The sequence below is a fragment of the Suillus fuscotomentosus genome (assembly GCF_016647785.1).
Source record: "Suillus fuscotomentosus strain FC203 chromosome Unknown F5891scaffold_5, whole genome shotgun sequence".
NCBI classification, from domain to species: Eukaryota; Fungi; Basidiomycota; class Agaricomycetes; order Boletales; family Suillaceae; genus Suillus; species Suillus fuscotomentosus.
In genome coordinates, this window is record NW_024539517.1 from 1,032,798 (window position 1) to 1,060,277 (window position 27,480).

The 27,480-nt window shown below is 45.3% G+C and overlaps 7 protein-coding genes across 7 annotated transcripts; 3 read left to right on the plus strand and 4 right to left on the minus strand.

Moving 5' to 3' along the window:
• Positions 1-1,573: 1,573 nt before the first annotated feature.
• F5891DRAFT_559182 (uncharacterized protein) lies at positions 1,574-3,575 on the minus strand. The gene is made up of 13 exons (XM_041372259.1): positions 3,269-3,575; positions 3,170-3,204; positions 2,956-3,119; positions 2,788-2,902; positions 2,634-2,734; positions 2,510-2,586; positions 2,452-2,459; positions 2,244-2,387; positions 2,178-2,193; positions 2,084-2,126; positions 2,024-2,032; positions 1,933-1,970; positions 1,574-1,831 (listed from the first exon to the last, which is right to left on the minus strand). Exons 1-13 carry the CDS (start codon positions 3,298-3,300, stop codon positions 1,771-1,773), a joined length of 843 nt encoding a protein of 280 aa, XP_041231882.1. The 5' UTR covers positions 3,301-3,575; the 3' UTR covers positions 1,574-1,770.
• A 331-nt stretch (positions 3,576-3,906) lies between these two features.
• Positions 3,907-7,882, minus strand: F5891DRAFT_1182556 (uncharacterized protein; the record flags this gene model as incomplete). Its single annotated transcript, XM_041366180.1, has 14 exons — positions 3,907-4,162; positions 4,199-4,571; positions 4,621-4,776; positions 4,825-4,993; positions 5,057-5,281; positions 5,334-5,384; positions 5,421-5,430; positions 5,478-5,653; positions 5,710-5,839; positions 5,895-6,123; positions 6,885-7,146; positions 7,193-7,350; positions 7,402-7,707; positions 7,756-7,882. 14 exons carry the CDS (start codon positions 7,880-7,882, stop codon positions 3,907-3,909), a joined length of 2,628 nt encoding a protein of 875 aa, XP_041231883.1.
• An 805-nt stretch (positions 7,883-8,687) lies between these two features.
• On the plus strand, positions 8,688-11,280 carry F5891DRAFT_975718 (uncharacterized protein; the record flags this gene model as incomplete). The annotated part of the gene is made up of 9 exons (XM_041376551.1): positions 8,688-8,774; positions 8,799-8,990; positions 9,056-9,255; positions 9,342-9,690; positions 9,750-10,100; positions 10,148-10,204; positions 10,346-10,519; positions 10,573-10,887; positions 10,933-11,280. The coding sequence occupies 9 exons, from the start codon at positions 8,688-8,690 to the stop codon at positions 11,278-11,280; spliced, it is 2,073 nt and encodes a 690-aa protein (XP_041231884.1).
• Positions 11,281-12,017: 737 nt separating this feature from the next.
• F5891DRAFT_975719 (uncharacterized protein) lies at positions 12,018-12,630 on the plus strand (the record flags this gene model as incomplete). The annotated part of the gene is made up of 4 exons (XM_041376552.1): positions 12,018-12,122; positions 12,171-12,299; positions 12,350-12,553; positions 12,592-12,630. 4 exons carry the CDS (start codon positions 12,018-12,020, stop codon positions 12,628-12,630), a joined length of 477 nt encoding a protein of 158 aa, XP_041231885.1.
• Positions 12,631-18,499: 5,869 nt separating this feature from the next.
• On the minus strand, positions 18,500-20,926 carry F5891DRAFT_975720 (uncharacterized protein; the record flags this gene model as incomplete). Its single annotated transcript, XM_041376553.1, has 11 exons — positions 18,500-18,550; positions 18,607-18,633; positions 18,684-18,783; positions 18,844-19,191; positions 19,252-19,265; positions 19,332-19,439; positions 19,495-19,530; positions 19,691-19,749; positions 19,823-19,893; positions 19,985-20,678; positions 20,797-20,926. The coding sequence occupies 11 exons, from the start codon at positions 20,924-20,926 to the stop codon at positions 18,500-18,502; spliced, it is 1,638 nt and encodes a 545-aa protein (XP_041231886.1).
• A 336-nt stretch (positions 20,927-21,262) lies between these two features.
• On the plus strand, positions 21,263-22,010 carry F5891DRAFT_1182561 (uncharacterized protein; the record flags this gene model as incomplete). Its single annotated transcript, XM_041366181.1, has 3 exons — positions 21,263-21,357; positions 21,404-21,556; positions 21,605-22,010. The coding sequence occupies 3 exons, from the start codon at positions 21,263-21,265 to the stop codon at positions 22,008-22,010; spliced, it is 654 nt and encodes a 217-aa protein (XP_041231887.1).
• A 4,513-nt stretch (positions 22,011-26,523) lies between these two features.
• F5891DRAFT_1182564 (uncharacterized protein) lies at positions 26,524-27,434 on the minus strand (the record flags this gene model as incomplete). The annotated part of the gene is made up of 5 exons (XM_041366182.1): positions 26,524-26,576; positions 26,635-26,889; positions 26,943-27,026; positions 27,084-27,301; positions 27,358-27,434. 5 exons carry the CDS (start codon positions 27,432-27,434, stop codon positions 26,524-26,526), a joined length of 687 nt encoding a protein of 228 aa, XP_041231888.1.
• Between the last annotated feature and the right edge of the window lie 46 nt (positions 27,435-27,480).

The window sequence follows — 27,480 nt, forward strand, 5'->3', positions numbered from 1 at the left end:
CTAGAGCAGACACTGATATCAGTGTGCACCGTAGGTCTGGTACGTGGAGGAAAGGGAGTTCGATAGACTCATGTCTTCCGTCGAGCACTAGCGTGATGAATCCCCAACCTGGGGCAAGAACAGTATCGTCATTCGCAAGTTTCACGATTAATGGAGGGTTGTAAGTTCTGTAGCGAGTGAAGAGGGAGTGATTGGATTCCATATGTGCGGTGGCGGCAGAGTCTACGTGGAATTGAAAAGAAATAGTGCTCGTATTAGAGAAACTAGCAGAGTGTGTAGGAAGACGAAGAAACGATGGAATGCCGTCAGGTTGTCCTGGTAGGGGAACTGATATGTCAGTACCTTGTGAAGGTGAGGGGGGAATGCACGCTGACGTGTTTGATGAGTCGGATTTTGCTAGACGAGCACGGCAGTTGTTCCAGATATGGCCTGTGCGCTTGCAAGATCCGCACGTCGAGCGCCACGACAACTCCCATTTATCTCCCTTGGAGGCGTCAAAATCCTTCGGTTTGGCACGCTCAGTAGGTTTACCTGCTTTCGCCACCCTAGCAGCCATGGCTGTGTGGTGCGCATGTGGGTTTGCAGAGCCGAAACTTGCATAATATTGTTCCGAGTTCCTGATCTGGCTGATGACTCCTTCCAGCGTTAGCTTCCCGGTATTGGCGTCAGCACTATGGAGTATGAGCTGGGAAAGCGGCGCATAGAAGTCGGGAAGGGCACGCAGTAGCGCTTGGACAAGGGTATATTCGTTGCACTTCCATTCGATGGATTCAATGACCTTGAATTGGGCCTTGATGTCCGTGATCTCCTTAATGGTCTTGGTAAGAGAGTCGCTATCAGATGCTTTGGGAAGGTCAAAGATACGGCCCATGAGGCTCGTAAAGCGGATGCCAACAGACGCCTGATACTTGTCTTCTAGCGCTTTCCAGATGACAGCTGGATCAGTGACACCCATGAAGTGGATGAGGTCACTTGAGTGTACCGTCATACCAAGGAGTCCTTTGGTTATGCTTTGGCGTTCTCGGAAAGAAATGACGTCCGCGCTCGCATCATGTGCCGCGAGGCGTTTGTTGAAGTCAGCCTCAGTCTCAGTGGTGCTTCTGGTTGGGCGCGGAGGACCCTTCTCATCTCCTGAAAGGAGGCGCCAAAGGTTGAAGAGCGAGAGCCAAAGGTCCATGGTCGTTACCCACGAGGTGTAGTTGGAGCCATTGGCGTCCAGAGGAGGGTGAGGAAAAGATGTTGGAATCCGGATGTTGGACGACGATATGGTGGACATGACAGGTGTCGAACGATGTGTCGGCGATGGCGACAATAGAATGGGAAGATTCAATGGGTGTGGTAACGAGCGAGTTGGTACGACAGGCGTTAATGGCGGCGATGGCGGCAAGGGAATGGATAAGATCCGCAGGTCAAGCGGGGATAGAGGGCGACCTTGTTCCAGTTCGGAAAAGGTCGGAGAGGCTCAGATAAGGCGAGTGGAAGCGAGAAACGAATGTATGCCTAGTCTGAGCCAGGGCTCATAACCTATCAAAGGTGAAGAGACTCGGACTAGAGAAACTAAGGGCGAGAACAGAACTCAGTCTTGGTTCAAAAAGACTATAGGGTAACTATGGACCATACCTAAGGGCGAGAACAGAACTAGTAGAGTAGTAGTTAGTAAGAGTAGAGTAGGGATGTCAATAAGATAGCTCACCTCAGTCTTGGTTCAAAAAGACTGAGGGAGATTGTTCGACGAGAGGAGGAATTAATACGTTTGATTGGGACGGAGAGTCAATAGGAAACGTGTATGACGCATGGTAGGAGGAGTGTTCGTGTATGTAAAATGAAAAGGCTAAGTACGTGTAAGGGTCATATCTTGATAGAGATGAGAGTGACAGACATGCTGAGGGTCATAATTAGGGTCGTTCTGTGTTTATCCCATCAACTACTCACCAAGTAGTAAATGCACTAAGGCTGCCTCTGAGGATTTCCTTGCAAATCGTCAGGAAATCGTCAACCTGGTGAAACATGCGGGTATGCTTACTGGGCCACACTAAATCATGGTGTGAGTGCGATTGAATCAATACGTCATTCATTGACTTACGAAGTACGTCAGAATGTTGGGTAAATTGACTAATGTCATCCCTCTGAGAGAAAGCAGATCAGCTTCACTCGCATAGTTTCGCTAGCACTCTCACGCAAAGTACATCACACCTGTGCTTGGTTGGTTCAGTGTTTACAATACCGGTGCGACAGAAAAATACCATCGTGGAATATGACATCAAGGATATCTCTCCTGGATATGAGGGAGAACCGCCGCAATCCCCTAGTTTTCCAAGTCCTAGAAACTGTGAGGATAAAGATGAGTAATTCGTAGATAAACATTACTATCCAAGCTATCCCATAACCTGCGATCAGACAATTCCTTAGCACCATCATGTTACATCCAGGTGTGACTTAGATTGTACTGACGGATAGATCTGGCAGGACTTTTGAGTAGGCGTGCGGGTCGATGAAGGGAACGACATACACCGATGTTGTGTATATTTTATAGCAGCTGCCACCGCCGATCCCACCATTTACCAAATTATATCTAAAAACTCCCACCTAAAACTTCAGTACTCTCAAGTTTCAAATTCTTCGCGAATACGTACTAAGAGTATTCCTGTCACAACAGCAAGGACGATAATCCCCATCCATATAGGCAGGTGCCTGCGGCACCCGTAGAGAGCATAAGTGCGAAGAGTCAATGTGACTGAAAATCTGAAAACTTCAGCGTATTTCTCTCGCAATAAACTTCTAACTCACAGCAAATGAAGACTTGTTGGAAAATACGTAATGCGTATACGGCCACCACAAATTTCCTACAGCTGAGTCTTTGATGAGTAAGATAGTAGATATTGAAGAAGCAAAGTTGAAACCTCTGTAGAGATACAGTGAGCCTGTCAGTCGAATACACACACAAAATTGTAGAACCTCAATTGAAACGGGTAGGAACGTGCTCATTAAGTCAAGGATATTGCTGAGCACGGCGATATAGCGATTGACGAGAAATAACACTGCAAACGTTGCCTTTGGACGACACCAGATAATCATGATTTCTTCTGGGAGGGTTGCCATGTGGTCGTATAGCAGGATACCTAAAATATTCAGTTATCGTCTTGAGAATCAAGATGGAAAGTCGCAGTACTGATTGCCACGAAAAGGGTGTACAATTGCACCAACCTGACAAATTGTAATGTTAGTTCGCAATCAGCACACACAACAAATCAATGGGTTTATCACTCACGCTTGCTGCGCTTCCGATTCAGTGGTATACATTAGAAAGACGATATCATGAGAGGAGGAAGGGGTGTTGAGACTTGAGATTGACCGGAACGTTAACGGTTTGATCTTGATGTTATATCATATAGCCCGCGTGTTTTACTCTCCTCCACAAATACCAATTATCGCATCAGTGATCCACTGTACCCAGTAACGGTGATCACGCTGAGCGGCGATGGGCAGAGCCTTGCAAGTTGCGAGCCGAAGGCAGTGCATACTAATGTTCCAAGCTGCTAGTCCATTTAGAGCCAGTTTGGCAACGAGATGTTGACCGAAGGTTTGGCAAATGTCAGGTGAGGCTTCTCGGCTTGAAGCGTCCCAGACGTCGGACTTCTAACCTTACATCTCCTACCTGCATCAGTAAAACCTCACTTTTATTTTCTGCTATTATCTCACTTTACCCGCCTTGGCGCCAGCGCTAAGGCGCGAAAATGAATATAAGGAGTGTTAATTGGGTGTCCTGAATTTTCTCAAAGGCGCCACAGAGTGGCTAAGTGAAATTGTTGGTGCAAAGGGAAATAAGGCACGTTCAGAACGAAAATAGTAGTATATAGTCAAATTGTGTTTAAGTAGCTACACGCTAGTATCCAAAACAAAGTGAAGTCAAAATGCAATCTCGAATGCGTGGTGATCAGCATATTTGTTCACATAGTAGGCTTGAAATGCGTCATATGAATGATAAAATTTGAGCTCCTGGGGCACAAATTGCACGCCATACATGGGAATAAGATGCGCAGCACGATAAATAGAGTCAATATGAATGACCGCATACCCTGGAGCACTGTCTGCTCCAAATCCAGGACGAACTATCCACATTCCTGTATCTTCATCTGGGGCGTCACCAACTTTGTCGAACCAGCTTATTAGAGCGCAGGGATATCACCTGCCCCGGTACCTGAATGAGAAAAATGCACGAACATGGGCGACTTCGAGGCCTTGCATGCCAGGCAAACTGGAGTCTGTGTTGACGAAAACACAGTCATGGCGCTGGTACTCGTTCCGCCAGATGGGGCAAGAACGAATGTGTTCAACACGCATACCACCGATCCCGCTCAAATCACTCGGTGCATAGAATCGTGATGATGCGGAATTGAAGACCGAGATTTTGCTAAGATAGAGGGGACATTCGGTGAGGGGTATATTAGATGGGTCGCGAGGATCTTTAGGATGCAACTGTTGGAATAAGAAGCATCTGAGGAGGTCAGGTAGACTAGGAATATTGAGTTCTTCAGCAAGTGCAGGAATAGTTTGAGCACATTTTTTGCCCTCTGTACATAGTTTATTAGGACATTCAAAAGGAAGAAAAAGAAGCCTTACGGCGTGTTTTCGCCAGCTGGACATAAGCTTGTAGAACCGTCAGACCATCATCAATTTCCAGGTCCTCATTGATGCTGATCAGCAGAGGTGCTGGTGCTGGTGCTGGTGCTGGTGCCGGCACATTTTCATCAAGTTCATTGATCTGCTGTGCGGGTACTATTGTGCACATTAGTATATAGGATATCTCACGAACTGTTTACCCACCCAAGGTGTCCATAGTTACTGAGAGGCAAGTACCAGTTAACATTCCCTGACGTGTGAAGTCAGCTCGTGCTGCAGAAAGTTTGTCGAGCCATTGGTTGGTCACAAGTATTTGACCAAGTGCATTATAATGGCTGGATCGTCTCCATGGCTCCTTGACCGCTTTGATGTGCTTGTTTTCAGTAATCGATGAGCAGAGGCCATTCGGTGCAGCAAACAATTATATGTTTTGGACATAGTGCTTGAGTGAATGTTGACGAGGTAGGGAAAAGGTAGGAACCACTCCTGTCGTCCTGAAGATGTTACGGTAATGGTGAAAGCGTGAGAGAGCGTCTTCGATTTCGACTAGAGTGTCTTCTGTGATTATGTTATGACGGACTAGGTAACAAAATTTGAGAAGTGCACGAAAGGTGCGCACGACATCTACGGGTACATGACCCTCGATGGCAGGCAAGTAGACCTGAAGAATTAATAAGTTCTGCGACCATAGCATGACTAAATTGATGAATTACCTTCATCAGGGCCTTCGAATCATCTCCTGTCCATTGCTTGAAGCCACGTCCCTGAGGAAATCATTGCAAGCCTGAAAATGAGGCGACAGCGGCAATTCTAAGACAATGAGTAATGTTATGTAGTCTAAATGTGGTCAAGCTTACCTGCAATCAATATCATCCATAATTTGATCCGCCTTTCGTTTCGTATGCGTGTGTCTGAGGTATTTCTCGACCCATTCGACGAGGTGGTCCTTGAATGCTCCTTTGATGAGTTGATGGAGAATATCCAGTGAGATCATCTGATGGATGTCAGCTCTGGGGAAGTCGTTTGTAAATGCCTGTTAAAATAAGATCATTAAGAACGGTGCTGCAAGGAGTGCACTGATTCACATACTACAAGTTCCCCGACTATTCCAAAGTCATCCCACAGGTCACCTAAGGAACCTTCTTGAACGAGTGCTTCTGTGTATTCACGACAATGATGTAACACATCTTCGTCGAGATCCTCGCGAGATGCCATACATCTGCAAAAAAAATTGTAACTTATACAAAGATACATACTAGATGACAAAAATGTACTTAGAGCACCAACCACGCACGATACATGCTAACAGCGCTTGCTCCTCATAATCTGCTATGTATGGCCCTAGTCCGTATATAACCCGACGGTAGTGACCGTCTCCAAAATGAGTGACTTCGGGGGTTGTCATGCCTGGTTTCAGCGTGTTGAGAATCTTGGAGAGTGACGAATGGAACAGCTGTCGACAGAATTTTCGGAACACTGCCTCGGTAGCATGTTCCTTTGTAGCTGTAAAAATCAGTTAGTCATTATCGTAGAAGCCCGCTGTAGAGACTCATGCCTCTCATGGCGTGATATGGCAGTTCCCACCAAGGAGTACATAGCACGAACTTGTAGTGTCACTCTGTGCGCTACCCGCAGCTATCCCTATACGAGGCGCAACTTTCCTGCGCAATGCGCACCATGCGCGCACCATTCCCGCGCTTCGCGATGTATATGCACGCGCGCATTCCTGCGCTTGAGCGCCCTATAGTGCCAGCCATCCAGAAGCATCCATTGTCCACCAAGCCCTCTAGTGCGTATATTTCCATTTCTTTTATTAGCATATCATTCCACCTCTATTTTTATAATGGACCCTTACTTATATATATCTTTACATACCTACTCGGTAGCACTTCGGCTCCGCATGACCGCACTTAGGCACGCTATATAAGCGCCAGCAGTACATACTATTACTTACTTTTTCAACTAACTTTCCATTTTTACAACTTACTTTTCCTACCAGTCACTTACAACTTAGCAGAGTATAGTAGAAATCTATTTGTCTACACTTTGCATCTCTCTTCTCCTACCTTGCATCATATTATCACTTAAGCTTAGTCTTTATCAATTTCCGCATACGCGCGCGCACCTGCGCTTTCTCGCGCTTCACTGAGGCGCGTACCTCTAGATCTTTGCTGCACTCGCTTCCCCTTCAGGGTCGAACACACTTGTCTCCTCAGGTAACGCAGACTAGGCAACACACAACCTTACAACAATTTTTTAGATACAGTTTGGAGCATCATTGTTCCTCTCTGTATTGTTTGTTTCTACACCGCACCACGACACATTTGTCGCCATAGCAAGGAAGCCAATGACTGCTACTCCATCACGATGGGCTCGTCGAACATTGTTGCGAATGTTCCCAATTGAGGCATATAGCGGATAATACTCATTATTACCTGTCCCGACTGAAACTGTCGTTTTGTCACTGCCAAGGATGATAGGGACAAACGTAGAGCCGAGCGTGCTCGGGTCCTTAGCTATTTCATCCTACATACAGAATTAGCAGTCATTACAGGATGAAGACTGCACTTACTGCCTGATCCCATGCCCCGTCACCAGACATAAAATCCTTCCACTGGCGCTTGTCGCCCTCGGTTGAATATTCTCGATAGGGGCAGTAGTCTACTTCACTGGTGTATGTTGGATTTGCAAGCATATTGCGCACGACTTCACGTGGGTCACGAAACCAGACTTCGTATTTGTCGTCCATTCATGGCTTGGTACCATCTTCAGGTCTCTCACCATCGTAAGTTACTGTAAAATTTTGCCAATTCACGTCCCCAAATGGTGAATTATTGATGATGTCGTACAGATCACGATGATCTGCGAATGGCGGCTTGTCGCCATGTTTCGCAAGGGTAGATGCCCATAAATCCAGCAACTGGTTGATTTGACCTGCCGGCATCTGATTTTGCATATACAGGAACTCTGCCATTTCGAATTCTGTACGATTGCAAAAGGGTGTCCAGTCGCCAGTTGCTACGTTCTCCAAAGGTGGGGGTGGAGTGCCAGGGAGGAGGAATATACCATCCATGTTGCATGGTCTGGCTGTAATCACATTCAGCCACAGTGACAGAATCATGTGAATGAACTTACCATTGAGACCCGTATGATAGTTTCGATACAGGTGATCCCCAGGCCCAATGAATTCCATATCAATGTTTGGTTGAGGCGATGGTTGATGTTGGTGCTCCAAGTCGGCATATCCTTCATCCACATCCATGTCGATATCGTGGTCGACATGAGGCTGTGGGCTTGGCAGATGGGGCTCTGGTATGATGGGTTCCGGAGAGCGTTGGTGGTTGTCCTGAGGTAGTACTGGCGGGATGGGATGTGCTGAAATGCAATGTTTTGTTCGCCCGGCGATAGTTTTGAACCACCTTGGACAACTTCTACATGGTAGTTGGAGTGAACTATGGTTGCGACGGCGTAGTTGACTCCGTGGAATGTTATCGGGCATTGCAGCAATACTAGACTAGAATGATGTTCAGTTCTGGCAATTTGTACATTGAAAGGTGGAAAACTCACCAATCAGAGATCTGTGTGTTGAAAGGCGGAAGGATTACCAGTATTAGCTCTGGTGGTTCGCACACCGAAAGGACTGCCAGTATTAGTTCTGGCGGTTCATGCGTTGAAAGGTGAAGGATTGTCAGTACTAGTAGCTCTGGCACATTGAAAAGAGGAAAAATCACCAATAGGAAATCTGTGTGTTCAAAGGTGGAAGGATTGCCTATGTTAGCTTGGAAATCTGCACGTTGAAAGGTGAGAGCTCTAGCAAACAGCAAAGTTGAAAAGAAAGACAGCAAACTTACGTCAATTAAGGACAATTCAGTACACATGCGGACCCAGTTGCAAAGGACACTGTAAATGACTAGACTGATGAATTGAACCTTTAAAGTTTCGGGTTGATTTAAGTAAGGAACTTACAAATTCGCAGTCAAACTTCAACTACACGTTGTCCTTGACATTTTTTTCACCCATCTCAAGCTTGCTGCAGCACTCATTTAATCTGCTACTTGTCAGCAATTATGTCCAATATCACTGAGGGAATCCGCACTCGCCGAGACAATAAGTTCAAACACCTGGGCTTGCCAGACCTGCCAGTGCAAGGACGGGTTCCGTGACGTAGCAAGGCCCAGAAAGCAGAGGACGACAAAATCCTTGAGGAAGCCCACCAAGCTCAAGAGCGGGCTGCAGTCGAGGGGCTGCAGCGGCTTGCTGCAATGCAGATGGAGATGGAGGAGGCAGAGGAACAAGGCATGGCGACTAAACCAAAGCTAGTCAAACCCCGTGCTCGCCCTGTCAAGAAAAAAGTAGTGCCTGCCAAACCAGTAAGAAGCTCCTGGCAGCAGGAAGCACTGGTGTTACTAGTATCATGAATACTGACTCACCCAAGGCTGGTACCGGCGTCGAGGACCAAGAAGAAAGCAGCCAGGACACCAACATTGAGGACGGAACAAAGAAGAAGAACCAGAGGGCCGTCAAAATGTCTCTGAAGGACGCAATCAACAATGCACGAGGCTCACTCACAGGAAAGGTTGAGTTAATTCAGAGGCCATGTGTTGGCGACAAGAAAGGAAAGTCTTCTACCACGACGTGTGTCTTTTTGTTCCGATCAAAACCACGATGTTGATGCTGACTGAATCGACTCTTTTTTTTCTTAACTTGACCTCAAAATTCAGGACCAACCCCAAGTTTTCATTGATAAAGCGCGTTGATGGTTGGATTTCTGATATTTCACCAGACGCAACCAAACTACTCAAAACTTCCAGCGCTTCTAAGACTCATACCACTGCCTCAGCTTTGTCATTGGCGCATGGGCCACCAAGCAGTGCTTTATCCAGTTCCTGTGCTACATCATTTTTGGCCATAACTACCAAGTCCTCCAAATCTAAGGCCCCCCCTGCTCTAGCTAATGCATCTGACGCTCCCAAGGCTCTTGTTGGCGGCTTTGATGACAAGTCGGATGATTCTCAGGAACATTTGGATGCCTTCATTCAAAAGATGAAGGGGAAGCAGTCTTCACTTAGGGTGCGTACTAGATGTTTTGTAATAAATTCTAATTCTAATGCACAAAGCCAATTATATAGATTATCTCAGATGCAATGCCTGAGGATGTGCTGTCTTCAACAGAGGACTTACAGGATATTGATACCGACACACCGATGGACCTGGACGATGCATTGGTGGACCTGGAGGACAATTTGTTTGAGGGCAAAGATGCCAGGATGTCCAAGGTGGTGGACAGTGACAGCAGCCTAAGCGATGGAATCTTGTTCTGTCGGAGTAAGAAGCGCAAGCTTGCAGACACCAAATCCTCCACCCTTGTCTTGGAGAGTACCCCCTACGAGGATACATCAGATGTTGAGGTTATTGATGTCCCTTCAGGCCCTGTCGCAATGGCCAATACAACAAAGACGGCTGTGCGTTTGACCTCTTCGGTAAGCTTATTTTATTGATGATTATCACAACTTATATTCTCTGACAGACTGCTGTCGCCATCTCCCAGTCGGCCACCACAAAGATGCAACCACCTGCAAAGAAGGTGAAAATTGAAGAGGACATTGATGCCAGCACCGTGCAACTAACACTCACAGCCCCACCTGGCTATTGGATCGAGAAGCAATACAAGACGCGCTCGAGCTACTGAAACTATCATCTCCCTCCTCATTGCCAAGATCAACAGTGGCCGAAGCAGTTCCTCCCAACACTTTACCTGTGGGCCAGGAGTCAAAATAACCTCTGGCAATTCTTAGACACTCCTCTGGTCGAGGCACTCCAATCCATTTATGATGTCGTGTATTCAGAAGAATCAGATCTTGATTACAAGGTGACTGCTCAAGGGTCTGTCTTTGGCGTTGTAAGTCGCATTTTTTTTCTGTCACTATTACTAACAGTTACAATCTCAATCAGGCCACCCAACGTCTCGCAGAGTGGCGCAGCAATTTTGGATCAATGAGACTGGCTATTATGATGGATTTTTTCACTAGGAATGCTGACACTGATCCAGAAACACTTGCTGACGCGCTTCTGGAGGACTTCGCTTTCATTTATGAGGACATGGAAAACCTAGACCTGATGCAAGCCTTCCGGTCTCCATTCATGTTGCAGCTCTTCGCAACCGCTCATCTTCACGCCATTCTCGGGCATGTTGAAGTCCCCGCACTTAAAACATATGTGCTGTCCATCGTCGGGATGACTGGTGTTATTGGCATTTGTGCAGCTTCAGTAAGTACTCTGTACATTCAAGTAACATTACTGATAATTCTACAGCTTGAGCGCGCCATCAAACGTCTCCGTGTCAATGCCATTGACATTGATGTGGACACCCTAGATCTGGGTCCTGCACAAATGAAGCGCAAGCTGCGGACACTGAAGACCTTCAACAAGGCCACCGGCAAGGATAGCACTACCGAGAATGCCTTCTCCATCAACAACTGGGGATCAGTAACTGCGTCATATGTGGTTGCTATCAAGGCGAAAGGAGACGACTACATGAGGACCACAACATTAACAGCTCAGAAATTGCTGAAGAAATCGGGCAATGTCAGCCTCCAGAAGTACTTTCGCACTGATGATGACGGCTCAGAGGCCATTGACATCCGCGCCATCCTGTGGTAACGAGATATCATTCTATAGATGTCATTTCTGCACTGCTCACTGCAAGTTTCCAATTGTGCAGCGCCTGTCTTCAAACCATTGCATTTTGCCTATCCCACCATCGCTCCGGTTTGCTCGTTTTGTTTTTCATTATCCACATTTCATATCCTTTAATCTCCTTTTCTTTTGTTTTACATTCATTTTTGCTCTTACAATCACTGCCCTTTCTTCCTATTTTGACCACTTTTTCACACTTCACGTCGCCATTTACTCCATTTTAACCAATGTTTTGTACTTTGTATTGGACAATGTGACGCCATTTGCGCTATTATTACTGCTTTTTTTGTCGGTCAATGCCTAGTAAGTGACTTTTAAGAGCAATAAAGTAGAATTCAGAGGGCGAGTGGCCTTTTTCTCAAATTTTCCACCGTCTCTTTCATGTCACCCCAATGGCTCCTCAAACCCGGTTAAAGTGAGAAAATAAGGATAAATTAGGATTCATCACCAAAAATAAAAGTGAGGTTTTACTGATGTGTACATTATCTTATTGATTGTCATCAATGACAAAGGCTTCATACTAGCATTATTGCTCTTGCGGCTATCTGTGCTAGTTTTACGACAGTTCTCATGGCTCAGCCAGAGGTCACACAATAGACTGACAGCTCAAAGGCACATTGGCAAGATGCGGAGGTGGATGTCCTGCTTCACCACCTGATTGAGCATCGCGCATCAGGTGGTGATGGTGGAAAAATTTCTCAATGCCTACCTATAACAGTGCAGCAGCTGCTATCAACGCCAATGGTATGATTCAGACAATAGGCCCACCAAAGACAGGCAAGATGGTCAAGACGAAGTGGACCTTGGTATGTTATCTTATATTGATCAACCATGAATTGACAAGATCGGTTTAGCTCAAAAAAACATTCAATCAAATCGAGGTTTATCGCAATGTGTCTGGCTCTCATTGGGACAATGTGCAGGGAGCTGGAATTGAGGGCACTGCTGCTGCGAGCATTTGGGATACATATGTTGTGGCAAAGGTATGTCATTATTAAATATATTGCGCAACATTGACTAACATTGAACTAAGTCACAAATTGCAATGCGCCCCTTGCGCAACAAAGGGTGGCCCCCATATGACGACATGCAGGCCATCCTAGGCGAGAACAGCGGTGCTCATGGAAGGCACACATTCCACCCCGCTACTACAGCCCCCGCCTCCATCAGTATTGATGATGTGCTTGATGACGCTGATGGAGGCCTCAACCTTCTTGACATGGATGTGGACCCCAGTGTGCCAGACATGAGCGCTGACCTGATGATGCCACTCAGCATCAGAGCCTCCACTACTACCGGCTCCCAGTCCAGTAAATGCCTGCGCACCAACACTTTAATCAACTCTCTGGAGACATCATCTCTCCCTTCCAGTGGTGTCCCCATATCTACCCATCCCGCTACTCCCCAGTCGTCAACTCTCCTGCTTTCAACAACATTGGTGCCCTCCACTCAGGTCTTCAAGAAGGCTCGAGTGTCGGCACATGGCAGCACACATATGGGGGTGAGCAGTGCTGCCAGAGTTGCTGCGAAGATAACTCCAGCAGCTGCTGTCATGAACATGCAAGGTAGTATTAATCGCCTCACTGACGCTATCGAAAAGAGCTTGGTCCAGCCAATTGAGGTGGTGCCACCAGTTCCTCCTCCTCCTGCTCCACCCACCATGATCTCCCGCGGTCTTGCAATCATGCACAGTGCAGATGTGGATCTGGGAGTTGAACAGAGAGCCACCCTCCTGCAGATATTTACCCATGCAGGAGGGGAGAACAATCTTGCCACTTATGTCGAGCTGGAGGATGACTTTGAGATGCGCCATGCGTTTATCTCTGGGCTCCTCGTGTCTACATAGAACTACCATACTATTTGTATCACTTCTCATTACATTTTCATATCAACATGTAGTACTTGTATTGTACATCCTATATGACATCATGATGAGTATGCGGGTGTGATTGAGTGTGAGTATGAGAGTGAGAAGGAACTTGCAGGACCAGGAACAATGTATAGGTGCGATTGAGCGTGAGTATGAGAGTGAGAAGGAACTTGTGGGACCGGGAACGATGATGTATGAGAGTGAGAAGGAACTTGCAGGACCGGGAACAGATCAGGAGTAGATGGTTGTGGTTGCTGCTACTAATGAGGAGTAAGTATGAGAGTGAGAAGGAACTTGTGGGACTGGGAACAATGTATGAGAATGAGAAGGAACTTGCAGGACCGGGAACAGATCAGGAGTAGATGGTTGTGGTTGCCGCTGCTGATATATAACATTGTAAAGTACAAGTGAATACTAGTACTAGTCCAGTCCATCCTCATCCTCCTCTGCAATATCTTCTGATAGATCGTCGTTATCATCTCCTCTCTCCTGCAAAATGCGCTGATAATCCACCCACATCGCTTCAGCAATGCGATCACGCATCAAATGGACGTCATCATGTCCAGCCGGATGATTCTCTGCTGGCTCCTGCTCCCATTTTGTGGTGTGCGCATCACCGATGGGGTGGTCCACGTCAGGCAGGTTGCCTTCTGCAGGATCATGTAAGCGGATAAAATTATGGACGCTGCACAATGCAGCTGGAATCTGAGCTTGTATGCCCATAGCGTATGGTGAGGACAGCAGGAGGATCCGGAAGCGTCATTTGAGGACACCGAATATCTGCTTGATGATGTTTTGAGCGGATGCATGACGTAGATTGAACAGCTCTTGTTTTGTAGTTGGCCTTTTAAAAATTAGCACATAACATGAAGAAAAAGGCTGGTACAACTCACCTTACACTTGCACGACCCCATTCTGCAAGGTGGTAGCGCACATTATGGTAAGGAATGAGTAGTTCAGGCCGCAGAGGGAAACCTGCATCTGCAAGGAAATATTTCCCTGCAGGAATGCGAAGGTCATGGCCCTCTGCAGCCTCATAGATACGTGTGTCTGTAGCCGACCCCTCCCAGCCAGTGAGGGCATATATGAAGTTGAGGTCGAAATCACATGCAAACAAGCAGTTTTGTGAAACGAATCCCTTTCGATTATGATAGGGACCTCGTTCGAATGCACGAGGCGATGCATGAATGTGGCTGCCGTTGATGGCGCCAATGATATCTTTGAAAAATGGCCAGAACTTCGGGTTACAGCAGATTTTGTTGGGAACGGAGGCGTCTGATAAATGGACATATTTCATATAGAAGGGGGACGACGAGAAGATGTTGAGCATCTTGCGAAAGTAACTACATAGAACATGAGACAATATAAAAACTGTTAGCGCATAGTACTTACTGGGAAATTGTATCATTCGAGCGTTGAAATCTTTCACCAATGTGTCTGAGGGACAAACCTGTAACAGATGTGTACAGGAAAATCGCAAGCTGCTCTTCTAGCGAGACGAACTTGGAGGCAGTGTGTCCGAAGGCACGAATCTCAGAGATGAGCTCTGCAAAGATGTGTGCATGCACACCAAGTTTGCACCAAATCTGTTCTGGATGACCAGACAACAGCTCCATAACCCAGGCTTCACTGGAGAGGGCGGACGTGTGATAGGGCTCTGGATCCTTTGCATACACGGACTCTAATATATTGGCTGTAGCACTGATCAGAATACTAACAAGAAGGATCAAATATTGGACGAGGCGATGACCTGCACCAAACTGGTTCAGTGCATGGATGACTAATACTCTCCTATGAGCCCTATGCCCTATGAAATCATTTTTCCTGTGATCTGAAGTCAGACTAAGGCTAAGGGAATATTTTTCGTTTTTTTTTTTCATTTTACGAGATTATACGCGAGTGGACTGAATATTTTTTGTACATTTAATTTTGCAATGAGTTTTGCTTAGTCAGCCATGAGGATGACTCAGAAAGATTCTCACACATATCAGGTGACTATGAAAAATATGTTTGCATAAGGTTACCCTGTGGGAAAGCTTACAAATCCTTAAATACGCATCTTATGTCATTATGCTACCAATCAATTCATCAGCCACAGATTGCACAAACATATGTACACAATATGTAATCACTTTCTCACTCCTTGTCTAGCTGAGTCATCAAGGGACACCTGACCCATGGGCTACACACAGCTCTTGCTGGCTCATCATTATACCAACAAGAGTTATGAATATTTACTTTTTGACTCAAAGATATTGTGTGACTTGGTACTATCACAGTAAAGTTACAACTTTAAGTACGAGAAACTAGTAGTATAGCCACCAATTTGTCTATATAAGGAGCTGTTTCTTGCCCAATAAATGCATGCCCAAGTGCCACTTTTACCCTCTCAGAATAAAATTGTGAGTGAAGTGTGAATCAGCATTCAGCAAGTGTGGTTCAAGGTTGGAGCTCACTGTGCTCAACAACCAGCACAACATATCTGAGCTCACTGTGTTGAACATCTAGCACATACCTTGAGCTCACTGTGTCTGACAACTAGCAAGACTAGTGTTCTCTTTTTTTTATTTGTGTTTTTCTCTTTTTGTTTTATTCTGTGTCTCTGTGTCTGTGTCTGTGTCTGTCTCTCTCTCTGAGATTGTCTCTGTGATTGTTTTTCTTTTATCTGTCTCTCTGGAAATGTGTCTGAGATTTGTGACTGTGAAACTAACATCTCTGTTTCTCTGTTTCACTCTCTCTGTCTCTCAAGTTTGAGTGTGGTGTGTTGGTGACTGTGTGTGCTGACCATCTCCTTTGATCGCTGTCTGTGTGTGTTGTGATCATTGTTGCTAACAGTCTCTGTGAACGTGACTGTGTTGGTGTTTCTGTTGTAGCAGTCTGATTGTGTTGCTGTTCCTTCCTATCAACTTTCTCTCAAGTATCAAAGTTTCAGTCTCATTCTTACCCAGAAGTTTGGTGTTGTCTCTTTTGTCCACTGAAGACTTAGGATAGTCTTGTGGGGAGACTTTAGGTGTTGACAGTGAATCGCTGACCTCAGACATCTGCGTGTTATACTGGGCCAAAGTAGTCATTTGCGAGTTAGGCTTTAGCTATTGAAAAGGGGACTTGGTATTGAAGTCCAAGGCTGCCCGTTCCTGAGTCTGTTTGAATACTCATTGTGAGTTCCTTGGCAGCAGGTTCAATATTAGGCTAAGAGTGCTACGGTAGCTCTGACTAGGTCTGACAGTAGTCTCACCTGTTTTGTTCTTGAGGGGGATTATCATTGTAACTCCACACAACTTGCTGCACTAAGTTTGTGTATGAATCATTGTTGCTGTGTGAAGTGTTAGGAGGAGTGTCTGTTTGTATTGTGTCATCTCTATACTGTTAGAGTGACTGTGTCTCTTGATATTTTTGCTGTTGTTTGGTTGTTGTTGTTGTTGATCGCTGACCAATCGGGTTCTGTTTCTGTTATCATTGTGCTTCATATCCATACTGTTGGATTGACTGTTGACTGTTGATTGTTGACTGCTGACTGTTGTGCAGAGCTATACATTGCTGACTGTACCTTAGGAGCAAAGACAAGCCACCCACGAATGACCACGTTATAAGTCATTGGTATTTGTCTGAATCACTGACCGTGGAGATATTTGGTTTTATAGGTGTTTATCTATAGATCATCTATCTAAGAAGACAGTGACATCGAGTTTCTGGGCATTGGGGCACATAAGGTGGGAGTTGCGATTGAACACTCATTGCCATAGGACATAGATTAAGGACGATGTGTATAGTGTATTGATAACAGCTGGTGTTAGGGTTGGACGAATACAGCTATAATTTGAGCTCCGACATCTGGGACGCTTCAAGCTGAGAAGCCTCACCTGACATTTGCCAAACCTCGGTCAACATCTCATTGCCAAACTGGCTCTTACTCATTAGTGTGTTGCTAGCACATGGATGGTTCCTCAGGCCCTTACACTGCTAAGCTAAGTATGACATTGACAAGGAAGTTATGGGCCATCTCTTGCAAGATAACTGCCAATCATGGTGGTTGATCAAAGTCCAAGGCAAGCGGGGCAAGATCAGTGATACTTGGGCCTAGACTAGCTAGACACTGGAAACGCGGTGCAGCACTAGTGCAAATCAGTACACTGGTCAGTGGTCGGGAATTCGGAATTGGATAATGGCATACACTTTGTCCAGCTACGTCCACCAGCCATATCTTGTACGTTCTGTTGAGGATAATCACAAGTTCTGATACCATAGGATAGAAAGATAAAATTCTGGGGAAGTGAACATGTCTGACGGTCATATTTTTTTTTTCGGTAAGTTCTGCTCCGATATAACTCCGCTAGTTGCAGGTCTACTGATTGAACATATGCCTTGAACTTCAATGCATTCACCATGTTAGGTGCCAGCTGGGAAAGGACCCATGAGAACCCCTTTGGAACCCAGGTCGGCTGAGGCCCAAATTTGCCCAGACACATTTTGAGGATTTTGTCTGGACTCTGACCCAGGTTACCAAAAAATCTCAAAAAATGTGTTTTTTCTTGCTCACATCAGGAAAACCCTCCCATGTAAACTTAAGTAAAGCTGTTTGGATTAGATCTTTTTTTGTGCAGCTAACACATATTAGACATATTAGATGGGCTAGACAAAATGGCCAGACTATATTGCTGATTTTTAATTAGCCATACCTTGCTGCTATTTAGAACAATTAGATGTCCTAGTAGACAACTAGGAAGGCCTTTGCACACCTTAGGAAACACAATAGGAAGATTTTCACACTTGAAGTACATGGAAGAAATTGATGATATCATTAAAATCGTGTATCAGGCTAATGTGGTAATGTACGACTCATACAAGCAAAACAAACCACAAGAAAAACATAGCAAGCAGTCAGATATAATGAGCGAGTGAGAGATATCGGGGAATCAATCCCAGTGAAGAATGACAATATTTAGGTAGATATGTGTAGATATAAGTCGATAAAATGTTAAGTCATGATTCTTATTGATCTGTTTCGAGGTCTCTCGACAAAATGTCACTTTTTGAGATGCAAAAAGATATAGATCGAGACGAATTTCTAACATTTAGATATAATTCTCAATGCCTTTAGGTGTTTAGATAGGCATTTACATACAGATTGTTGCTCGATTTGAATCAAAAATGTTATTGATACACAGCTAATGCAATCAAATGAGAATATCAAGGGGTATTGCTGTTATTTGTGGGGTATTGCTAGGTATTGCTAGGTATTGCTATCACTGGGGGTATCCACTGCGTGCTGCGCCACCATCCCACTATCCCACTATCCCACCATCCCATGTCACACTACTCCTCGTCCACATCGCAAACGGTTCCAACAACCCCACATGATTTGAGCTATAGAACGAGACTGTTAGTGTAGTATACAATAGAGGATGGTGGGCCGAACTCACCTGAGCTGTCGCTTTGCATTTGTATACCTGGTAGACAGTGTTAGATAGATATCACTAATATAACAAAATTGACGCACATCTTTGTCAGCTTTAGATAACCTGTTCCAGTAAGATGCGAAGACTGTCCCAGGTTCCTTTTGATGGCCGTTTGATTGCCAATCCAAAGCACACAAGTTCCTACATCATATGAATCATAGAATTAGCTTTGATTGGCCTGATAATGATAGAATCACTTACCGTGCAGTGATCTTTGCACTCACACACATCGGCTTGGTACTCAGCTGACGCTTCTTGATGGTATCAGGCTTTGAGCTGTTGATTGTGATCTTCGTTTGCTCGGCGCTCTGGAATGCTGCAATGACTTCCATTTTCACATCAAGTGAAGTCGAATCGGCAGTTGATGGAACCTCTGGCATGGAGAGTAGTGTATGCTGTGTGATGTTGTTGGTGGATGGAATTGGGATAAGATTAAGTTCAGAAGTTGAAGTTGAAGTCGAAGTCGAAGTCGAAGTCGAAGTCGAAGTCGAAGTCGCAGGAATCTCCAATGGAATTGGTCTGGGCTGAGGCTTGGGGGCGAGATTAGAACTATATTGATTAGATCAGTGTACCATCAACAGTGTCATTGACGAAATGAAATAAACTCACAGAGGATTTTTGATCTGTAGACATATGAAATGCGTGTAGTTAGTACAATAACCCTTCCAATACAAGCTACATACACTTACCTCTACAGTTATCACTTCCTTTGCTTTCCCTTTGTCGGTACTGGGTGGAGGTGAATGTTCACAGTCGGGGGAAGAATCTTGTATGATATCATTGGTGGATGATGCGGTCTGTAAACATGTAATTAGCAAGCATTGATCATGATCAAGTGCAGAGAAAACTTACCAGATCAACCTCTTCTCTGATATTTGTAAGGATTATCTATTCCCTACGCGCCGACCATGCTTAAAACTGAGACGCTCGAACGGATCATACGTTCGAGCTAGTCCATGTGATTCATTGATGCGAAGAGTGCAACTCTTCGCATCCGAACTACAAGGATACATTCCTTTTCGTTTCTCTTACTCTTTCGTCATCATACCTTGTGCTCTGATTTCATGATTCCCGTTTCTTCACCGATATCTCTCAAAGCACCATATGCTACTTACTCTCGTTCCGGTCTAGTCAAGAACTCAAAATCGTATATAATCAGCATACGTAGATTCATACTTACAGCGAATCAGACAGTGAATTCCCCGCTCCAAGAACATTGAAAACCTCTCAGAAAAATCTCCTCTCTCTAGCCTTGTTCAAATTCGTTTCGTGTTTTACGCTGACACGTCTACATATCTATCTGTCTCGTTCACAGTTCCCCACAGAACTAATCCAGCCTTACATATTGGAATCCACGCATGATTGCTTGATGGCACATTCATTGTCGGGTTCAGATAATCTCCATTTCTGAGTGACGATTGGGACCGAGTCTGTGATGCTCTCATCTTCTAAGTCTTGCTCAGCCTTCATGTGGTCGCTGCTTCTTTTCTTCATGTGATACTTGTGCCATTGGGGGTAGTTGTTGGTCATAAGTTTCATTATTTTCCAATTATCGGCACAAAGTCGAAGCTTGAAATGGGTCTTGCACAACGTGTGAACCAGCCATTTGAGGACATCCAGAGAAGCTTGGCCAATTGATTCTGGTGCAAGTCCTTGAGTATGAAGTTGACGGAAGAAAGACAGCATTGTCGATTGAATTGACTTTGCACACTGAGCTGATACAGGCATGCTGTCCTTGTCCTGGAGGTAAGTCAACACATTGATACCTTGTGCCATCCGTCTGGATCCACATGCTGATTTTTTCGAGGAGGAACCAGGAACAGCTGATGTGCTCAGAGGGTATTGTTCCTGCCATCCCTTTTTGGTCCAAGACTCCACTGACAGAAATTTGGTCTGATCGAGCTCGTGATCGCAGGCTTTTTCGATTGTTCCATTGAGAAGGAGGGGTGGCTTATGTTCATCATTGCTATTGGTGCCAGATGAAGTGCTTGAAGTGACAGATAATGACAAGCTCAATGTGACTGAGCTTGCTGAACCTTGGATATTAACAATGATATTCCTACAAGACACATAATTAGATATCATTGAAATAAAAATGAATGAATGTATGCGCATATAGTCACTTGGCAGTGAATATATGCGCATAAAACTTACTGTAAAGTCTGACAGGTAGTATTGAGACTTGTGTTTTCACTCGCCAGCCTTCATACATCCACTTGGAGACTGGCAATCGCGTGTTGTGACTCCACAAGTTGATGCTTGAGTTGGGCAACAAGATTGGCATCGGAGTCCTTGCACAGCAACAGATCGTGATCGAGTATAGAGTCTAGAGAATCTTGATACATAGAAGACTCACTGTGTGTTTTGTATCAGTATACAAGCCTTCAGCGGGTCTTTTTAATTAATATAATGACTCACATTAACTTCTTGAAGTACCATTGGTTCACGCAAATAGTATGGAACAAATGGATGTGGTGATGGTTGTTGAGAATTATTCTGAGAGTTTGGGTATCTGGCGGATGAGATTATGTGGTTGAAGGACAACAACATGATGGTATGAGTTGAAGTCAAGAAAGGAAACTCGCCAGAAATTCACCAAGTCCATTGACACACATCCGCTATGCTACCACCAGCCATCCAGGATTTTCTGGACTTATCATTAGATCCAGACTTCGATGGTGATCCAGACCTTGACGGTTATCAGGCTGATACCAGGTGAGTCTTTGCTTCGTGATCTAGATCTATTAATCTTATATACTAGCTGTATCAATACAAATGATTCCATTCATTCCACTCGATCTAGTACCCCCTTCATGACTTTGTCTGACGATCTACTCTCCAATCCTGCGTGTTGGCCTACCTCCCATGCTCTCAGGATTCGGGCACGACTACTGTCACTAATGGAATTACCACAGTAAGTTTTCATTTTTATTTCTGCGTACTTTTACTCAAGAAAATATAGTGTACCTACAACCAAACCTCCGCAAAATGATCCGAGCAGCATCACAGAGCCTGAAAGTGATGTTGAAGAACCACTGATCAAGCTTATTCCCCCGAAAGATGATCTGAGCAGCGTCACAGAGCCTGAAAGTGGCGTCGAAGAACCACTGATCAAGCTTCTTCCCCCAAAAGATGATCCGAGCAGTGTCACAGAGCCCGAAAGTGATGTCGAAGAACCATCAATCAGCGCAACCATCACCCCCAAGAAGAAAAGCTTCTTTGACACACTGAGCCCCCCAGGACTGGACTCATTATATTGGAAGTATGTAAGCCGAGAAGAGGATGCAAAGTGGAACGATCATGCGCATACCGATGAAAGTTTTGATGCAGTACATCAAATCAAGAAAGAGCTCGCAGACCTTAGTTAAACTGTAGTTCTATTGTATGCTACAAAGAGTCTAGTTACATTGAAGTCAATGTATTTGTACAGACAAAATCAAACCCCACACAAAACCCCACAAAACATGTCTTCTTGTCTGATGGGATCAGAATACATACATTATTCTTCATCGTCCATTACATCTTCCCCAGTACCACCCATTGTCAGTAGGTCCAGGCCTGGGCGCTCTATCAGGTAGAACAGAGTTCCATCAATTCCTGGGAATTGGTGGGGAATTATTGCTACTACTGATTGTATAGTAGATACCTCAATTAGTCATAATGAATTGTTGCTGTGATGACGACATGCAAAGACTGTTTGAAAGGATCATTCAAGGAGTTCTGGGTGTGGTTGACTGAATCCTGAGACGAGTGTGAATGTCTTCTGCCGATCATGAATCGTCATGTTGAAATAGAAGTAGACCTCTGCAATGCTTGTATGGCCATCGACAAATAACTAAGTTGGAAATGAATATGTGATCAATTGATCAATCAAAAAAAACTTAAAAACTTACCTTCACGTTGCGTGCCATCCTTGGTTGCTTTGACATCCCATTCTCCTTCCAGGCCGATTGTGCCACTTGCCCATTAGGTAGATGTAGTCGAGCCCATCTAGTAATGGGGGGGCAGTGGCAATATGAATATGATTGGTGGCCAAGTACTGAACAATGGCGTCAGACTCGCAAGGACGGACTGTGTGGGCTGATCGCTCCCTTCGACAGAGTAAAATATAGCCATCACTGAGATCCAACGATCCTTTAGGGAGTGCGTTTGTTGATGGTTCGATTGTGGGAATGATGGCCTTGAGAGCATTGATCTGGCAGCGTCAGATGGCACATTGAGATAAGTTAGCATAGACTGAAGAATTATGCAGGCGGATTTCTTCCCCGAGATTACCGATTGTGCGCTCCATGGTCCATTGAGATGAGCAGATAGGTGGTCCCTTGTTGACTCTCTCACCAGCAATATGTGTGATCGAGTGGAGCCACGGTCGAACGAAATGAAGTCAATTGATCCAGCGCTGGTAGTAGAGCTCTTCAAATTCATCCACGAAGCTAAGAAGGTGATGGTGGCCTTCAATGAGATCTGATCTAGATATATGGTATTGTTGCATTATACATAGTCCCCGGGCAAGATGACAGAAATGTGACCAATAGGGCTCAGGAAGGATCCCATAGAGTGTGGCCGGTGCCATCCCATATAGGTAGAGAAGCCATTCCCATGCCTTATACCCGCTGCTGATCTTCTCTGCAGGGTTACGAGGAGGTTGATCAAATGAACCCGGCAGAAAGGGTGTTGCATCTGCAATCAGAGATCCATGTGCCTTCCAAGTCACCTTCATCAGAACAGCCAAGGCCCATGCAGATTTATCATCTGTAATCTCGGCTCTAAAGGTTCCTCTCCAGAGGGGTAGAAGAAGATCACCGGTATTGATGGCAGCAATGTGCATGATATCAGAGCCAAAACAGAGCGGGACCAGCAAAATATGGTCAGCCGCAGAAGATGCTAGGTTTCGTAATGCCTGTCTCGAGGCATGCAAGCTCATATTTCGCCATGGTGGAACAGCAGATCACACACTCGAGATTCCATTCATAATCAAATGATCCAGGAAGGGGAAGCCGATGTAGAAACTACAATACAGTGAGGCGCATATGAGGCTCCTGACTGTATCTATAAATGTCGTAGGTCGTGCGTTGCCTAGTCTGCGGAAGCAAGTACAGTGAAGATCTAGAGGTAAGCACTGAAAGCGCTACCGGTCGGCCAATGCGAGGTGCGAGAAAGCGCAGGTGCATGCAAGGCACGGAAGTGCAGGAACATGCGCGCATAAGGCGCGAAGCGTGGGAAAGTGCACACAGATATGCAGAAATGAGAGAGACTAAGCTTAAGTGATGTTATAATGCAAGATAAGAGATGAGAGTGCAAGGTGTAAACAGATAGAGTTCTACTGCGACTTTCTAGGTAGTAAGTGCTAGGTAAAGTGAGAGGTGAAGTAAGTTGAGCTGAAAAGTGAAGTAATGGTATGTACTGCTGGCGCTTATATAGCGCCTAAGCGCTGTCATGCGGAACCAAAGTGCTACCGAGTAGGTATGTAGAGATATATATAAGTAAGGGTCCATGATAAAAATAAGGTGGAACAATATACAAATGAGAGAAATGAAAATATACGCACTAGAGAACTTGGAGGACAGTGGATGGAAGCATCTGGATGGCTGGCGCTATAGGGCGCTCAAGCGCGGGAATGCACCTGCGCGCATATACATCGCAAAGCATGGGAAGTGTGCGCGCATAGCGTGCATTGCGCAGGAAAGCTGCGCCTCATATGAGGATAGCTGCAGGTAGCACACAGAGTGATGCTGTGAGTTCGTGCTGTATACTTACTCCCTAGGGAAAAGTGCCATATCAGACCATGAGGGGCATGATTCTCTACACTGATCAATGAAGAAGTCGGGATGATCAGGATGATCGGTACCTTCAGGTTGACGTAGGGCAGGATAGTATGTCGGTGCACCTGGTTTGTGCCTCCCTGGGAGTCCACAATAGAGACAGCATGCAAATCTGCCATGGTGACCGACGAGGCCAGTGAGGAATCCCATACCAGGGCCATCTGCTGTTGCAACAAAGAGAAAGGGATTAGATCTGAATAGAGTCTTCTTTGCGCCGTCCCAGATTGGTAGCCCTTCAGTCTGAATCGCGCAAAGATGGTGTAGGCCAGGGAAAATGAAAGAATCTAGATTTTTGGGTTTTTTTGGGCCGGGGATGATACCACCTGGGAGTACATACTTCTTCTTGTACCGGTCGTCTGGCACATGATCAAATATTACCCAAATATATATCCAACAGTCAGACTGTTTGGATTCATAGAGCTGCGCTCCATCGATCGAGAACATCAGAACTGCATCACCATCTTTAATTTTGCCAGATTGGCACGCGTCCAGATATTGCTTCCCATGAAGGATATCTTCATATACCTCCGGAATGCTGTCGGTTGTCTTCAATTTGTCGATGATCTTGTTGGTGTACTCCTGGCGCCATCGCATCTTCTCTGCTTGGTCTGGATGCCGCCATAGGGCCTGGAGCTGTGGACCGACAGGAAAAGTGTCGAATGTTCGTCAAGGTATGTTCTTCTGAGGTGTGCTCTTTTTTTGATCCCATCAATCTTCTCCGCATCTGGAACAATGATCGAGGTTGGCATATGGACCAGTAAATGCGAGGCATGTATTGATGCACATGTCATTAATGATCGGCTCAATACCACTAAGTTCAGCAATGGCTTGCTTCACTCGATAGTAGCTGTATATGTCGTCGTCGGGGTACTGTTCCATAGAAGCATCATGAATAGAATTGTATTGTTTGATAGTCGTATCAGCAAAGTAAAATTTTAATGATTGTATGAGGTCGGGATCTGTGGTATCTGGGAGTGCATGGGAAGGATTTTGAAGCCTATCTAATGCGTCTGGTGATAATTGAGAGTGTATGTCGTCAAGTGAGGCTTGTCGTAAGGCATTTATGAAAGTCATTGTGTCCTGTGCATCTCCGAGTTGTGCTGTAGGACTGGAAGTCCTTGTAGCCTCATAGAGGCTATTTTGCAGTATCTCATAGCATCCTATTACTTTACTACACCAAGCGCAGCTTTCCCGCGATCTGCGCACATCAGCCACTACTTTCCCACGACAGCCGCAGTGTTCCCGCGTGTGCACACAGCCGCGCTTTCTCGTGCTTCATCAGCCGACGTTTTGCACCACCTGTCCATGTCCAACCAACCCAATGGTGCATTATTCTATGATTATATTTACATATCAGACCATTTCCACATCGCACCACCTTTATTTCATCATATACCCTTATTTACATATAACTTTACATATCTTACTTGGTAGCGCATCGGCTCAGTTCCGCATGACAGTGCTTAGCGCAATACTTAAGAGGTAGCAGTACATATTATTCAGTAGCTTGGTTTTCTGGATGTTCCAGTAGCAACTCCCTTTAGCCTACAGTTAGTAGCTATTGGCAATCCATATCCATTTACCATCCGCACCGCTGAAGGTACAACAATTCAGATGGTGAGTCTGAACAATGTGTTGGGTCTTGCAGAACCTAGCTGCTATTCGACCCTAAAGGGTTTCTGGACCAGGCTCAAGGCTCAGAGTAGAGGAAATATCATAAAAACTTGCTGATCTCTCAGACTCATACTGGTAACTGGTGAAAAGATAACTTTATTATGTAAGCTACAAAAGTGCCAACATAAGGTAAGGTAAAAACAGTCTCTACCAGCCCAGCCAGAAATGAATCCCTACACCGCGTCCATTACTGTTCCGCTTTACGTCTAATTCTATTGTCTATCATCTCTATTACCATCCGAACCATCTGCGCTGCAGCTGCTTTGCAGCTGCACTTTCCCACACCTTCGGCTATCAGCCGCCGCTTCATTCCCGCGCTTCGCATTGGCTGCTAAGCAGCACCTTCAGCGCTCATTTCTTGACCTTTGCTGCACTAGCTTCCCCTTTAGGGTCGAACGCACTTGTTCCGCAAGTATAGCAGATTAGGTGTTGGACGACCTACAACATAAAGATATCAGTTTGGAGCCTATAGCACCACACTGAGTTGTAAACCTACAGCGCCATATGGTGTAATTCTTCCAAGTCCTCATCGGTCCAACCCATAGTCTGCGCAGGACCAATATCTGCTTGATCACGATCATGATCAGGTCCATATCCCCACGCAAGCCCTCAATATTCTCTGCCTCGAGGCCTCCTTCTTCTGCTTCTTCTCCTCCCTCTGCTTCCTCTGCTTCCTCTGCTTCCTCTGCTTCCTCGCGCCCTGTACTAGTATCCCCGAAATTGTTGTCCATATGCTCATATGCATCTAGATCTATGTAATACCATTAATTTTGATCATGATTGTAGTATGAAGAATAAACTTACCATAGTCTTGGTTGTGATCATCAACCTCTGGCACAAAGTCGTGGTCGGGAACATGCTCAACTCGAGTCTCGTCAATATGTAGATCTGTATGATATCATTATTTGAATTGAACCAGTTCTTTGATATTAATTGGTGACATACCTTCTTCTGTTCGATCAATGACCGGATCAGACAACTTGTCCTCGATCGAAAATGACACAACAGGATTTTGGATGCATCCTTTCTTGCTGGTTTGTTCCTCATTGTCGGGTGCATCCAGAGGGCGTTTACTTGAAGAGGGTCCAGTTGCTACAGGAGTTGGAGGTCGTGGTCTGCCAGTGCTGAGAACAGAAGTAGTAGGATATGATGGTACAGCAAGTCTGCCAGTTTTGTGTTTGAAGTATGTGTTGTGGTGTACTTGCTTGGGCTTACCTACATTTTTGAGTAGGCAGGAAGCGCAGTCGCAGACATATGTGTTTGTGCCATCTTCAAGTTGGTGTATACCAGCTTCATGGTAATGCATTTTGCAATCTAGATGGTAGATAGTGTGTATGCAATC

Excerpts from the sequence above, each read along its gene's own strand:
- F5891DRAFT_559182 (XM_041372259.1), bottom strand. The coding sequence starts at position 3,300 with ATGTATACCACTGAATCGGAAGCGCAGCAAGC. Across the intron at positions 2,903-2,955 it reads TCCTACCCGTTTCAATTGAG|AGGTTTCAACTTTGCTTCTT; the intron begins GTTCTACAATTT and ends GTATCTCTACAG. Across the intron at positions 1,832-1,932 it reads CTTAGTGCATTTACTACTTG|CCTTTTCATTTTACATACAC; the intron begins GTGAGTAGTTGA and ends ACACGTACTTAG.